This window comes from Hyposmocoma kahamanoa, unplaced genomic scaffold (genome assembly GCF_003589595.1).
Source record: "Hyposmocoma kahamanoa isolate Upper Pololo Valley unplaced genomic scaffold, ASM358959v1 85, whole genome shotgun sequence".
NCBI classification, from domain to species: Eukaryota; Metazoa; Arthropoda; class Insecta; order Lepidoptera; family Cosmopterigidae; genus Hyposmocoma; species Hyposmocoma kahamanoa.
This window is the reverse complement of record NW_020654242.1, coordinates 472,072-489,150: the sequence shown is the minus strand read 5'-3', so window position 1 is coordinate 489,150 and position 17,079 is coordinate 472,072. Positions and strand designations below refer to the sequence as shown.

The following is a 17,079-nucleotide window of genomic DNA, read 5'->3' as shown; positions in this document are numbered from 1 at the left end:
ACACACACACACACACACACACACACACACACACACACACACACACATACACACACACACACACACTCACACACACACTCACACACACACACACACACACACACACACGCACACCGCGCGCGCGTGTACATACATACATCTAAAATCAACTTTGCAAAGGTATAGCATTCGCCTGACTTTTCCACTTTAATGTCAAATAAGTTTCATTTGATAAGATAAATTTGTTCCAATATAACTTAATATAACATAACATTAAAAAGGGAATCTGAATTATACATTCACAGTAAAGGCGCATTTATACGTCACTAATTTCATCGCGCTCACCCCGCGCGGTCGCCGAGCGGAATCCGCTCTTTGACCGCGTGGCGGCCGCGCGAAACCTTTCTCCTCGTGTGTCTTGGCGCTAAAGCTATACAATTTAATATTACAACCTAATATGTAATTGCGATGCCTAAACTAAATATATCGACTCATCCGAAGAACAGAGTCCGATGTGATTATATAGCGAAAAGAGCATACGTACGTTACGAGAATAATTTCCTAACTCAAACTAAGGCCTATGTAAAGGTGTTTTGAGAATTTATATATCTTAACGGTCAATGTGATATCCACAGCGAAGAAGAACGAACGAAATGCACTACCTATATCCTGAGAACAAGTAGTATTGCACATAGACCTTTGTTCTACGGATGAGTCGAAGTGTACCTTTATTTTAGGCACCTTTCTGGGCAAATTTCTTTTTAACAATAAAATCATTATAAAGTAGTTACAAATTAATGGTTATATAAAAATAGTTATGAAACAACTTCCAGCAAGCCCTCTGTTCCATTGTACGTTTTACTATTTATGCCAGATATGGGAGATAGGAGCCTAAACTAGGTATACCCTGTGCTATGGCACTCCTGGCTCCCTCTCTCGGCAATAGTACAGTCAGTAAACAAGGATAAGGGTATCGAGTTCTTTGTTACAGATAGTCAAAAAACAAATATAGGTACGCGATTTAAATCCGGAAAAATAGTTTCATTACCTAAGAATAAGGTTTTTCTATTTAAAATGACAGAATAGAACTCTTACTGTTTATTGAACTTGAATTGCATAATTTTGTAGTGTCATAATTTAGTAGTTTATGTGACTGTTACACAATTAATACGAGTGTGGGTATAAGAAACATCACACGAAGGTTTCAATCATTGACTTACAAATAAATGGACGACGGGTCTAATACAAAAACCACGAAAAAAATGTCCCAAGTCAACCTATTTAAACGTAGTGACATGTAAAGGAATATGAAAAAGCTTTTAAATTGTATTGTCATCGCAGTACTGTCTAATTTTGCTTGCTTCGCTGTCAGTCAAACAAACGAAGACTAAAACGCGAATGACGCTCTGTATACGATTTTTTTTTTTTTTTTTTTTTGATTTATTTTGGTACAAACAGTCATTACAATCAGTTATTACTAAAACAAAAATTAAACTACTCAATAGACAACGAGTACCGAACATTACATTTTAACGCCCTATAAGTTCGGACATTTTTTAGCGCGGACCCGACGTCCATATAATTGTAAGACAATGGTTTTAATGCCTAATTATGTATAGTTATGTAACCTGCTTTATCTACACACATATTATAAGCTCTCTGTGATGTGTTCAGGAACCGCATGGTACTTTCTTTTTTATAAAAAATAAGTCCGCATTTAACCTCCATCTCACCTGATGAAAAGTGACGATGAGGTCAAGGATGTAGCATGCACACCTAAATAATGCCTATTCACACTCGCCTTGAAAAGGTCCAAGTTATAGCGTTCGGGGAACAAGTCTGCAGGCAGGGAATTCCACTCCCTAGCCGCTCGCCATACAAATGTGGAAGCTTGTAATTTGCGGTTTTTGAACACATCGTCTAGAGGGTTTATGATTTGTGTGTAGGTAAAAATTATAATAAGCTGAATGACATTAATTTGTGTTACAGGAGAAACCCCATCAGAAAACATTCAACAACCAGAAGTGAGCTTATCATATAATCCCGAAGAAGTGATACCTTTGAAGTACACGGCGAACCTTGCACATGAGAACGAAGCGGGCATTGTAGGGGAAGAGGGGTAAGTTTTCTACCTAACACTTCACTACCCGACACAAGCCGATTTAAGTGGCCAAATAGTTAATAAGGAGGTCGCTGGATGAGGAGGTCCCGGGGTCGATTCCCGGTATTACGTAATTGGAAAATTAACTTTTTTAAATTGGTTCTGATCTGGGTGTTCCTTGATATGAGATCCTTGCGACTTAAAGCTCTAAGTGGCACTGCAACTGTTATGGATAGGCGTATCGCTTACGCCTGGTTTACGACTTGTTCGTCACGTCACTTGATATTATAAAAAATATATTTCTAATATTTCGACGAAAGTACTTGAATCCAAGGTCATTAAATAAATTTAAAAAAGCCTGCGTCTACCACGTAGAGGGAGATTTTTTATTCTCCCTCTACGGTCTACCACATCGTGTCTATAACCAGAAATAGAGACGAAACGTTTATAATATTTGTTTATTTCATTACAATCTAATTGATTTAAAAACTATTCTGCCAAATCATTACATGACAACTGCGCTCCGATTGGCCAGCCCGAATTCGAGACAATTGACGGATGTCGTCAATTGGTTTACTTGAAATCGACCAGTTTAACATGAACTTTGTTATAATGGACGAAAATTTAAAAATTGCATATTTAATATTTAATTACCGATGAAATGTCATTCCATTTGTTTTGTAATTAGATGTTTTGCTGTTTTTTGCCACACCACCCGAATGGAACAGAGATCATTGTTAGAGATATTATCTTTATTACAATAAATACAGAATATTTTGTGAATATACGGAGACGTACTACACACAGGTCAGTTTTTGGCGCTGTACTATTCGAGCTTTCTAATTTGTGGATTCAGCGCAAACGAGAGTCGATATTTAAAAGTGACATAAGGCCTGATGAGTTGCCAGGGATGGATTTCGTCTATATTTCTGGTTATATACTCGATGGTCTACTCACCACCAACATCAATGTTTGTGTTCTCAGAATATATAGAATTAAAATTTACCTTTTTCATTCCAGATTTATAGACCTCCAATGCGTAAAAGACATGCGGGTTGGTGGCAAACTCCTCGACGCCCGCGACCTAGCTGAACTATCTTCATGTGCAAGAAGACATGGTCTGGAGACCAGCTCACATGGACCAAGGATCATATCATTGGTGTACGGGAGGACGTTAAGCGATAACAGGACAGTCCATCTGTTATTTCCTACACACACTTATAAGTAAGTCTGGTATTCCGCCCTGTCTTATTATAACTAACATAATCGCCATTTTTAGTTAAATTGAGTTGTTAGCTTATCAGAGACCAGCGGAACTAGATCTACAATCACCTACAAGAGGTTTTTGTTATTTAGTTTCAATTTTATTGTTAAGGCACACTCCGGACACTCCATACAACGGTCGAAAATTATTTACCTACTACTACATACAGCAGGGCCCTATCTGCACACGCGCAAATGTGTGCGTGTAGTGGCAGGGTTATCCATCACTTTCTTACACTATTACGTTACGTGATCAGAACGACAATACAGCGTAAATGCTAACGCGAATCTATTATCTATGATTCTATTAATAGAATCCAGAATCCTAATAATTACACATGTCTATTATGTATTTATATCGATATAATATCATATTTTTCATTAACTCACTAACTAGAGTAATATTGAACATTTATTTAAAAAATATATTAAAAGCACTTAAAATGTTATATTGGACATGTACTTTTAAATAAGGTAACCAAGGTATTTGAAATTACGTGTCCAAGTTGATCATCATTACTTAATTAATAATTAGATATATTCGCTACTTACGTAATCACATCGGCAATATGAATTGAAAATTCGATAATCCTTGTCTACCAGCTCACGAAGTCATGGCGCGTCATTATATTGATATAATAAATCTGTATTTTTTGTACATACATATATTACTCTGCAGTAAATAAATGAAGAAAACTGAAGAATGAGTCTCAGATATAAGTTATTTTACTTACCTACTTCGTTTCATCTTTCGGAAAATGATGATAAACAGCCGTACACAGCACAATTCACGACCATTATAAATAGTAACGTAAAATGATGTTTTATATTAACGTGCAAGTTTCGTAATTAATAAATGAAAACTATATTCAAATATCAAAGGGGCGTGGTGCTTAATCTTAAGCTATGGTGTGGCGGAGAGTGTCCGTTCTCGTTACTTATTTGTTCTCTGGTTAAGGCGAGTCACTGGAGAAGAAACGGGAAAATCTGTTTTGCTATTTCAAATGGTTTAGGTATTTCCTATGAAATAAGGGTCTTACAAAAAATGTTAAATTCAATCTTGTCGAGAGTCTATGGTTACCCGTTTCGATTTGACACTCGAGGCAGTCTCCGATTGGGGCGATGCCAATCTTGTCAAATTTAATACTACCGAAACGCAGGCATGTCTATTCTCCTCACTGACTCCGACTTTTAGTGATATATACATACCCGATAGCCGAGCGTCACCAACTACTTGGAATGGACCTGTCGTCCAATCTGAACTTCGGCAGATACATTGAATCCATGGCCAAAAATGCAGGGTGAGGCGTTACTTTCACAGTGGCAACACGGGACAGTTGCTTCATCTGTATCAAGCACAAGTCCGGTCGTGTATGGAGTACTGCTGCCACCTTTGGGATGACTCTGCTACATGCCAACTGGCCACCTTGGATTCAATTGACACGTGTGGCAAGAGACTTGTAGGTGACTCGGAATTTGTAGAGGCGAAGCTGCAGAGCCTTGAACACTATTTTACAGGATGTATCACGGAGAATGTGCGACGGAATTACACGACTTGATTCCGCTTTCCCCTTTCCATCATTGGGGAACTAGGTGTGGGCTTGGATTCCATCCCTATGTTGTGGATATTCCCAAGATTCTCACGAATCGCTACGCTTCCACATTTATGTGGCGAACGGCTATGTATTGGAATTCCCTGCCTGCAGACTTGTTCAGGGAGAACGTTATAACTTGGGTCTTTACAAGGCGAGAGTGAATATGCATTATTTAGGTGTGCATGCACCGTCGTCGACCTCATTATCACTTTCCATCAGGTGAGATGGAGCTAAATGCCACTTACATTTGGACATTATCTAACGAATGTGCTAATGTGTTACAAGATAGGATGTATTTTATCCGATCATATTAAATCCGAATTTTGCGGACAATAAGTTCTCCGTCTTTTCCAGGGTATGGGCGGTAGGTCTTCATGCAGTGATCCGAGCCCTCATGAGCCAAGCGAAACTGGCTGACAGGAGTTTGGCGTGGTTAAAGAATAAATATACCGCGTTGTATTATGAGGATGGGTGCTGCTGTGAACCTCTGGTTTCTGATGCTATACGGGTAAGTAAATTTTGTATTTGGAACTGTATAAAAATAAGAAACTTGTTGTCAAATGAACATCGAGAGAGTTCTGGACAAATCTTCAAACCGAACGCTCATAGTAAATCTTTAATTATGAATATATTCCTCGTTTACTACTAAATATTATACCTCTCTCTACGCTACAACCACGGCTACGCTCCCACAGTACACTATATCTCTTCAGCTGGAAGCCGTTCACTGCTATACCAAACCTGTCCCACTTGAAGCGAAATTGTGTAACCATAGCATATTGGACTTTTTGAACTCCGTACTTTAGCTGTCACTTCAATTTCATAAGCCATATTACAATGGCGCTCTTTTTAGTTCTGAATCAAGATTCTGTTGTCTATAGTACTAGCTAGTAATTGAAAAAAATTATTACTAGCATTGATTTATATCTATAACACCAAATCCAAACATTCATTTCATTTGTAGGCGTAACTCCTAATGTTTATTTTTCGTTACTTAATATTAATTAGAATATTTTTTTACTAGTATTTATGTAGTCTGTGTTAATTCCATAAATGATAAATGGAATTAAGACAGTTAATATTGTTTAAATTTTCCCCCTGTTATTGCTTAAATTTTCTTTTTGTTTTCTTTGCATGTTGTGGCACCTACAGGTAGTGCATTTAGAATTAAATGTATTTTTAAGCTTCATTATTCCCTGTCCTTAAATAAGTCAATTAAAAAATAATAAATTAATACAATAACAAATAAATAAAGTGTTGCAAAAACCAGCAATTCGTTCTGTGTACCGTTTAAGTTCTCGGGTTTCTCTCAGAGAAAAGTTTAAGGCGACTGGTGTCATGACTGTGGCATCACAGTACATTTACTCAAATATTTTCTATGCCCTTAAAAATGTATATAATTTCAATGAGAAAGAAGATATCCCATAATATTAACCTTAGAACTAAGTCCAAACTCATTGTATCACCTTTTCGTTTAACTAAGGTAAACAACTCTTTTATGGGGAGCTGTATATGTTTTTGCAAAAAGATTCCAGAGCATATATTGAGATTACCATTCCCTAAGTTTAAAACTTACATTAAAAGTATTTGAATTGAAAAGTCATATTAATACAAAATTGTAAACTACGTGTTAGATAAAGATGTATGGAAAGACAACATGAGTCTAGATTCCACACAAATATGATTCAAAATGCATTCTACAGCATTTAAGTTTATTTGAAAAGAGCAATCCCTAGAGTTTCTTGCTCGTTCTTCTCAAGTCAGCGTAGCGAACATGCAGTAACTTAAAAGAGACGTTTTCAAGTTGTGATTATGAATATAAAGATCGAACACACGGAAAAATATTTCGTCGACCCGGTGGGACTTGAACCCACGTCCATGCTGCACCGTAGCATTGCTCTTACCAACCGAGTCACGGGTCTGTGAACACAGGTATGCGATTTTGTTATAGATCTTTGTAGGTACTGACTTTCGGCATTCGTCGCCGCTAGTGTCATCTAGTGAATAGATTTTTTAATAACCTTCACACCGCAGCCGACACCTTTACAGGTATCACACATTTTCAAGAGTAAAAATTTTGCCTATGGAATAAATGATTATTTGACCTTGACTTTGATTTAAAAACTTTGTTTTCAGGTATTTGGAGGGCGAGAATCGACGTGCGGCAGTTCGTCTCATTCCACACCAGTGAAAGGGGCTTTTACCGACTCACATTCGGACTCTGTACGGAGTACGGGGATTAAGTTCAAGGTATGTATCAATGTAATATAGACGATTGTCCACAATTTTACTTGATATAAGGGTCGAAACACGAAACTGCGAATCGTTGCGATGCGATTTCGTGCGACAAAGCGTCTTATTGCCACGATTCGGGTGATCATTCCTTCGACTATCGTCAACTGTACTGAACGTATTTTTTTAACTAGGTAGCGACAGGGGTCCCAAAAGACTTGCACTGCTTTTATTGATAAGCAAATACAGGGTGGAAATTTGTAATGCCACCTGGAGGGAAAGTACTCTAAATACTGGAGATAGAAATTTTTACTTAAAGGAAACATTCCTTTATTTTTTAAAAGAAATAAAACTGCCTTTTCAAAAATTTCTAGCAACACGCAGGAATCGAACCCGCTTTAATCTGAAAAAAATGCACCCTGCACGTTTATTGCATCGATCGATTTTGAGTAACCTCTTCGGCTGTAAAATACAGTTTATTTCACCTCACTGTCACTTGTTTTTACACTGTGGCGTCATTTTAGAAATTGGTTGTCTACATCGCCATGGATTTAACACGTGAAAATTTTCGTAGTATGATTTTCTACGACTTCGAGTGTAATTTAACAGCTCAGCGGAGCTTCGCTCGGCTTCAAACTGCTTTTGGCGATGAAGCACCATGCAAAACGACTATTTATAGCTGGTTTGCAGAATTCAAACGCGGTCGTGTGAATCTCAGTGACGAATTTCGTGATGGTCGCCCGTCCACTGCTGTGAACAACAAAAACATCGATGCTGAGCGCCGTATGACCAAAACAGACAGGCATATGACATACCTTGAGATTCGGGCATCTTTAGGCATAGGCATGAGTCAAATACAATCAATACGATTCAAACATTTGGGTGTGAAAAAGCTGTGCTCTCGATGGATCCCACACATTGCAGGCATATTGTAGGCAGGCAGGGTGGAGGTGGCTAGTGCAGTTATTCCATTCCATCGCTGCACTAGGTTCCTTCGCGTTTGGATACCACTTTCCACTTAACATCAGGTGGAGTGGAGTCATTTGCCTGTCATGTATAAAAAAAAAAACACAATTTGACTGAGGCTCAAAAAACGGATCGCGTCACTTGGTGCAATGCCATGCTTACCAGATTCAACGAAGGGGCGTCAAATTTGGTGTGGGATATAGTAACAGGTGACGAAACTTGGATTTATAGTTACGATCCCAAAACATAGAAACAATCGAGCGTATGGGTATTTCGAGATGAGCCGAAACCAAACATAGTGACGCGCGTGTAAAGTGCCTCTAAGCGGATGATTGCTTCTTTTTTTAATAAAACTGGACACACAACAGAATCGTTGTACCGTGAATAGTGATTGGTACACGACCATTTGTTTGCCGGAAGTTATTGACAAACTCCGTAAAAATGACCGTAAACGCCGTATCATCTTGCACCACGATAATGCCACTTCTCACACGGCCATACAGTAAAATGAATTTTTAAAGGTGAACAACGTTGACCTTATGAGCCATCCCGCGTACAGCCCCGACCTGGCACCTTGTAACTTTTATTTATTTCCAAAAATTAAGAACCAGTTACGCGGTCAATAATTTTCATCACCTGAAGAGGCTGTCGAAGGGTATGAAAAATATGTTTCAGAGATTGTCACTGAGGAGTGGCATAAATGTTTTTCAAAGTTAGTTAATTCGTATGAAAAACTGCATTAACGCTAATGGAGAATATTTTGAGAAACAATAAATTCATTTCTGACCATTTATAGTATTTTTTTCTTATTTATTTCGGATATAGTGCGACCCACGTATGAACTTGTACATTATAAATATCCCCGCGCCCGGAACGCTTCCGCGGTCGCCTCTGTGTGCCGGTTCATTGGATTTTACTTTCCGATAACCGTTTTCAATGAAACTTGGCAAATAAATGTATTTCCACAAACTTTAGTGGTCGGTTTTTTAAAATAATTTATAATTATTATGTTTACAGAAGAACAAATCAACTTCAGAGCTAAAAACTAGCTCTCCCAAGAGCTACGGGTCAACACACACATCCGGTACAAGAAGTGAAGATGAAGTAATTCAAGGGTCACCACGACATAGGTAAGTTACCTTACCACCGAGAAAACTATGTTTTTATGGGTAAACCTATCACAAACTCGAGTTTTTATTTTCCCGAAATAACGTTTGTTCTAATTTTCATTACACCGAAAACCGAATTATAACGAAACCGTTGTTCTTTCAGGATATGTTGGATGTTTATCGCAACGACACGATTAGGTTCGGTTAGGTTAGGTTAAGTTTAAAGGAAAAAACATTTTCCTCTGAAAATTACATTCGAGGTTATGAAAATTCGAGCTAACGTTATTTCTAGAAAATGTCATTTCGGACTAACTAACCTTCTTTATGATATCAAGCCACACGCCTACCCGTAACAGTGCAGTGCCATTCAGAGCTTCACTCGCATAGATCTAAGAGGTACTACCACTGCACCGTCACCCTGATACATAAAATTGACAAATCGCATGATTTTGATTATTCTTTTTTGTTGGAAAGAGGATACCATATTGGTCCCATTTAAATTCGAAGAAATATTCCACCTCTAAGAGTGACAAACTACGGGATACTCTGTATTGAAATTATTGTATGTAGAAATACTTAACTCCACTAGCTCTTTTCCACCAGAACTGCGCTAAGCGAGGCTAGGAAACGTATTGTTGGATTTTTTCCTCGTACACCGCCTAGCTACCTCGCACATCTCTGATAGAAACGCAGCGTAAATCTTTCACAGGTTGCTTTTAAGGTCTTTAAAAGTCACGATGTTTTACTGTCATGATATTCATTGTTTTTTGTGAAATTACTCCACTAGTTTGTTATAATTATACAAATTCAAAGATCGAACACTCAAAAAAATATAGCAACTAAGCCTCGGAACGAACCAGCGGATCTCACGAATTTTTATATGTGCTTGAGTCGTATCTTTGAATTTGGTAGTAGGTGTAGTAGGAAAGAGAAATTTATGACATTTCGTCACCCAGTTACAGCTACCAGACCCGGCTAGAGATGTTTAATTGATATTCAATTATTTTTATGTGAAATTACTCCACTCAAAAGAACGCCACATGAAACGAATGGCCACATTATGGAGTTTGTCAATAACTTCCGGCAAACAAATGGTCGTGTACCAATCACTATTCAGGCTACAACGATTCTCCAAAGCAACAGTGGCTACGTGTCCAGTTTTATTAAAAAAAGAAGCAATCATCCTCTTAGAGGCACTTTGCACGCGCGCCACTTTGGTTGGTTTCGGCTCATCCCGAAAGACCCATACGCTCGATTGCTGCTTTGTGTTGGGATCGTAACGACCCCTTCCTTCAAATTCCTTCGATCCGGCCGGATTCGAACCGACGTCTTCTAGAATACCGTGGCAGACTCCACTTGTTTGTTATAATTATTAATATAAAGATCGAACACAAAGAAAAACTCCTTCGGTCCATTTCTCGATTGATTTGGTTTTAAAGGATGCTGGTGTCACATGGGACTTATCAACTTATGTCTCAGGGTGACAGGCGTGTCGCTTACCACCTGTCCCACGTTGTTCGTCCTGTAACTTAATGTCATTAAAAAAGGAAATATATAGAATATTTTCTAATAACAAAATTTTCCTTTACCAGCTCGTACTCGGCCACATCAAGTCACCACCAACAATGTGCACCCCGGCACAGCAGCCTGACAGCTGCAGCCACCAGCATCATGGCTGGATCGCCTAATAGGAGTAGGTGAGGGCATACCTTTCTATACAACACAATGCATATATATTTTGATTGTGGTATTCTAATTTATGATAGGCCGTAGAAGAATAACAGCTTTGTAATTAGCATAGTCCTCAGATGCTGAGACTAGGGAAACCCTGTACCGCGGGTGCCATGGACACGCACAACCACAAATTCACGAGAGAAATAAATGTAGGCACAAATATTTCTCCTGGCCAGGGAATCGAACCCGGAACCTCCACATGGCAGTCCAGCGTGGTAGCCGTTTGGCCACGGAGGCAGTTAATGCTTTTTTATTTTAACTTGAATGGTTCTTCTTAGTTTAATTTTTGTAATTTACGTATTTGGCATGTCAAATAAAGCCAATTTTGTAATAAATTAACGAAACTATAGGCTTTAACGGAAATTCTTGGTTAAGGGCCACGGACTGGTTCGAAATAGGTCTACCAAAAATTTGACTTAAGGCGAAGTATTTCAACGCAAGCCTACATTTTAGGAGGTGAGGTATGGGGATTGTGGGGGGGCCCCGCTCGCTGACAATTAATATGAATAAAATAAGGTGGAGAAAATTTGACACATGTCCGATGTCGTGAACGCCCGCTGGCGACTGGGCAAAGGGCGCGGTGTGTCGTTAAGAGTCTTACACAACCTCAAATGGCTTTGCTTGATTCCGCACATGTAACAAACAAAGCGTTGAATCAATCTCTTTGAAAAAAAATATTTATAGTAAAATTGGGGATATACACTGATTACTATAAGGTGTGAAAACACGATTCATAAAAATTTTTACTATAGAAAAAAACACAACTTACCTCGAAATTTTTTTGACCAATGATTTTTGTTTAAATATCAACTGAATTAAATAATACGATATACATTTTTCAAATGGTTTTAGTTACGTTTCTAAAAAAAAACTTAAATAACGCCAAAGCAAGATGAACCGTATGAGTATGGGAAAAATGTATAATTCGAGCCAAGGTAGTATTGCCTCTGAAACAATGTTTGAACCGCTGAGCCATTTTTAATAAATACGAATTTAATATTTAATAATAATTATTATATAATATGCAGTTGAAAACCAAAATTTAGCAGTTTCTCTGTAGTATTTAAAAATAAATATCTCCAGACAAAAATATGTACAAAGTTAGATATCTAATTCCTAAATAATTGTTTTAGACTTTTATTTTTCAAGATTTTACATGATCAGATAAAGTAAGGGAGACGTAACAAATTTATAATACCTTTTTGAACATTCGAAAAAACAGTAATATAATATTTAAAATTTCATATTTATTACAGTCACAGTCATTGCCTATCTAAAGACTTTACATTGGAAAATGAATTAAACTTTTATCTATGTTCATTTATTTTTTATATAATTATTGACTGTGTGTGTGACATGGTCAGTCAACCGTGACCATGGGACCTGTAAAGGGCCCGAAACGTCGGTTTGTTTGAAAAATCAAATATACGCGATTTAAATCCGGAAAAATAGTTTCATTTCCTATGTGTAACAATCGCGAAAACCTAAGAACTGGATATTTTGTTTTAATTAGAAAAATCAACAATGTTGTTGATTTTTCTAATTTTTTTTAATAATGAATATCCAGCACACGGTAATACTATTTAATATTGGATATCCAGTATAGGGTACTCTATATTAACCAGTAGGGCTATCACGATAGGGCGCGACAAGCGTGAGAGCGATATATACCGCGATATAATACTATTCTCGCAAAGAGATCTCACGCTTTATGTCGCTCTCGCGCAAGTCGCGCCTTAACGTGCTAGTCCTACAAGGCATGTGTTTATACATCTTTTTATTTATACGATCCTTTTAAATTTGCAAAGGCAGTAGGCAAAAAAATCTAAACGGTCATCTTTTTTAATGACTCCCATCTAAACAAATAATTAAACATTTGAATATGAAAGACACTATATAACGAGTGATGTATGTACCCCAATATCGGATATCTAGTGTAGCACTATGCGAATCACGGCAATTTACAGTTTATAGTCCGGAACACAAAGAAAACACTCAAGTTCGATTTACGCTGTTTAATTACAAGAAGACACTTTACACTTTTACAGTTACAGCACGAAAGACACAGAAGATACAGTTCAGTGTGGAAAGCTAGGCATGGAACGGATGGCAGTAAGCGCAAGCTATGTGCAAAATACTAAACACAATTTATTCACGTAATGGCGGGCGATAACGGTAAATTTTAAAGGCAAAGCGAGCGTGCGTCTAGCGTCAGAGCGCAGCAAACAATGGCCAGCGGCGGAGTTCACGACGGCAGCCGAAGTCTCAACTTCGGTGCATCTCACGAACGTTCCCAACTAGTGGCGGAAACCGCGTTATTAATCATTCGCCCAAAACCAGTGCGATCTTCGTTCGCTCTAATAGTGTGCGATCTTTTAGTCGCCACACTAGTATTGTGGATACCTAGGTATCCAATATTGAGGTAACCACCTAATTGTACAAATAATCGGTGAGGAAAATTACACCCTGCGCAATTATCGCTAAAATATATATTCTAACTATGCGCCTAGCTAGTATATAATACTGTAACAAAATATAATACCACAAGTACTTAACCACAAGTACTTAACCACAAGTACTTAACTTTAACCGCGTTTTGAAGCCAAGATCTGAAAGAATCGTCGAATGGAAAAATATACTTTGAATGTTGACAGTGAACTGAAGCCAAAACTGCGCAGACAACTAGCAAAATATTGGTAACTTACATTGACGAAGTAGTTCTAGTTTTTAAATAAAAGATGGTGTTGTTTAGTTTTCATTATAGCGGGGTATCCAGTATTGTGCACCTATTCTATATTTGGTACGTCTCCCCCACATCCTGTCGCGTAACAAACTAGCACATTCTCTAGGCAATATCCTTAGATGTAGCGTATGTTTTTTTAAAGGCGTTATTTAATAGCAAAACATTTTTTCTCGCTTCTCCGGTGACTCGACTTAAATACGTTATGTTGGATCCCGGCAGAAATCCGTCAAGATTGTTGGATTTCCAGCGCGCTAGCTGGAATCCTTCTCAACAGACTTTCTTTTGCTTTCTGTATCCTTCTTTTCTTCACTAAAACTCCAACGTAAATCTTTTGGTTTATTGAATCTTAGGAAATGAACTGTATACAATTCCATATAACTGACTTGAATAGGTTATTTCTATCTCCATCTGACTTATCGAACAACCGAATAAGAATATCGAATAGAACTGAATGCAACTAAACTTACGAATGAGTATTACAATAAACCTTACTTATATTTATACCGATACGTTGTCTCTCACACCGTACCGGTCCTATCAATTCGCCGTGGACGCCACTCGGCCAATCAGAGCTCCTGAATTTCTCATCATTCTAGCAATTCTACTCGTACTGCTCTGACCGGGCACAGCCGTCCGTAACACGTTATAATAATGTTGAAATTTGTCTGTTTCAGTTTAAGAAGACTGGAAACAAGCGAACGGTTCTGGGAGAATCTGAAACATTTGAGAACAGGCTCCGTGGGATATGACACGCAGCTTGATTTTATGGACTTCGTCGCTTTGTTTCGCAGTTTTAGGTAAGACATCACAATACAATTCTTCTTTACTGCACACGAAGAAACCTAAAAGTGGATGACCTCATGCGAAATACTTATAATATCTAGTGACGGAACGAACAAGTTGTGCGTCTGGTGGCAAGAGACACGCCTATACGTAACAGTTGCAGTGCCACTAAAAGCTTTTAACCGCGAAGATCTTGTGGGCACTGCCACTGCGCCTGTCACCCTGAGACATAAGTTGACAAGTCCCATGTGCCTGTAATTTCACCAGCACCCTTTGTGTGAGTAGCGTAGTTACGGTTTGTTTACACGACGACCCAAAATGCATTATCTGACGATTCACTGATGACGACTGACTTTCCGTCGCATCGTGTGACGGTCTGGCGCGAGTGGAGGTAGGCGTGAGGGAACACTTTGGTATAGGATGCGCGTGAGTATAGACGTATCTTGCGAAAATGTTCGATACGGAGATTAAAATAAAAATAATTGAACTACTTAGTTGTTTGTTATTATTAGTCTTTCTTCTGTACTGATGGTGTGTCTCATATTTGTATCTGACTTAGTAATAAAAGTTTTACTAGGCTTAATAATTATTGAAAAACATTTATACATAAACTTGTATATAATATATGAAACTGCCCATACTTTAACCATTTCACATTGAGAGGACTTTGAGGATTGTACCCAGCTTCTTTTTCTTTTTCTAAACCGTCTTGTAATGCTTCATAAATGCATACTATTTTTAATGGAGACATTACATTATTACGACAAAAACATAAACCCCGTATAAACGCTTAAAAGCAACTGAATAAAATATTTTCGTCTACCGCTGCAACCGGATTTCGGTCGAGCGCAAACTGCGCAACGCAAAAAACGCAACTCACAAAATTACGCACGTAACTTCACCCTTACCTTTCAAAACCGGAACACAGTAATCTCACATTACTGCTCCGAGGCAGGAATAGGTAAGGTGGCAGCTCTTCCCTGAAGCATCTCCTTCACAAGGAGCTCTACTCCTAAAAAAAGGAGGTTCTCAATTCGACTGTATGTTGTTTTTTGTTTTTTGTATGTATGTTACGCGATAACTCCCGTATTTGTGATTCTTTTTTTGTTCGAAAGAACTCTCTTTCCAACAAAAAAGAATCATGAAAATCACCTCCATAGTGGTCCCATTTAATTTTGAAGAAAATCATTCACCTCTAAGGGTAGCTCTTCACACATGAAGATTCATTTTTATAAATAGCGCCTAAATTTTACTATAAGGTGCAATTATTTTAATGGTTGATTTTTCTATTCTTCAATTCAAGGCGTTTTTCGCTCAATATACTTTGAGTAGTGAGAACAGATTTTTATTATCTCCCATATCAAGTCCCGTAGAATGGCGAACTAGGGGATGAATCCGGGTTTGCGCACTTTCCGATAACCGATTTCAATAAAACGTGGTAATTCTATGTAATTCCACGTACTTTTGAGATCGGTTTTTTTAGTACTCTGTACTGAGATTATTGTTATACAAAAAGGAAAATTATTTTCCAGACAAGTTGAACATTCCGGGAAGCGGGTAAAGTTTTCCCTTTGCCTAGTTAAGCTTATTTTTTGCCAGCCCTCGTTCTGGTCACCAACTTACCATCAGGCCCACAACTTGTCCTTCCCGTCACTTGATATCGTAAAAACAGGATAATCCTTATTTGCACCCCACCCTTTTCCAGCTCTTACGTTTCTATCCTAAGATTGCCTGGAAGAAATTGCTATTTAGCAATAAAGCCGCCAGTTGCACATTGGCTTACTCTGTGATACTTACGTTAGTGTTATGTGTTGTCATTGTAATTGTAATGTGCAATAAATAATATTTCATTCATTGAAGAAAGGCAGTCTTTGTTAAACATAGTCTAACGAAATCTTCTTCTCAAAAAGAAAAGACGTTAACGTTAACAATTTATTTATTTTTCGACAGCCTAGTGATGCGCTCGGAGCTCCGTGACGTGTTCGAGCAGCTGGCAGTGCCCAGAAACAGGTCACCGCTGCTTGCCGAGAAGAGCAGATCATCACCAGAACTGTTTAGAGGGAAGACTGTGTTCAGAACTGGTAAGGGCATCGTTAAATACATCTCTGTAGCCGCAAAACACTTCAAAGTTGAAAGCAATACGAATATTTAGTCTGAATACTAAACTGAAACCCATTGACATGATTTTTTCCAGTGTCTGAAAATATTGTTGTATATATTTTTAATATAAGTAATGGGACCAACAAGTCGTGCGCCTGTTGGCAAGCTACACCTCTATCCATAACAATTGCAGTGCCGATCAGAGTACTAAAAAACCGACCTTAAAAGTATGTGGAATTAAGTCTGTTTGCCAAGTTTTATTGATATCCCCTAGTTCGCCCCTATACAGGACTTGACACAGGAGATAATAACAATCGGTTCTCACTACTCAAAGTACATTGAGAGAAAAACGCCTTGAATTGGAGAATAGCAAAACCAGCCACTAAAATAATTGCTTCATAAGTAAAATTTAGGCGCTATTTAAAAAAATTAATCTTTATGCGTGAACAGCCAGCCTTAGAGGTGGATGATTTT

The 17,079-nt window shown here is 38.1% G+C and overlaps 1 protein-coding gene across 1 annotated transcript in view; it reads left to right on the top strand.

Annotated features, from left to right (window-relative positions):
• The window catches only part of LOC113234591 (1-phosphatidylinositol 4,5-bisphosphate phosphodiesterase epsilon-1-like), a 125,593-nt gene that overhangs the window by 72,838 nt on the left and 35,676 nt on the right, over positions 1-17,079 (top strand). The window contains exons 9-16 of the mRNA XM_026469945.1: positions 1,969-2,098; positions 3,101-3,304; positions 5,293-5,446; positions 7,075-7,188; positions 9,154-9,266; positions 10,838-10,942; positions 14,397-14,519; positions 16,456-16,586. Of these exons, the coding sequence (XP_026325730.1) occupies positions 1,969-2,098; positions 3,101-3,304; positions 5,293-5,446; positions 7,075-7,188; positions 9,154-9,266; positions 10,838-10,942; positions 14,397-14,519; positions 16,456-16,586 (1,074 nt within the window). The remainder of the gene's footprint in view (positions 1-1,968; positions 2,099-3,100; positions 3,305-5,292; positions 5,447-7,074; positions 7,189-9,153; positions 9,267-10,837; positions 10,943-14,396; positions 14,520-16,455; positions 16,587-17,079) is intronic.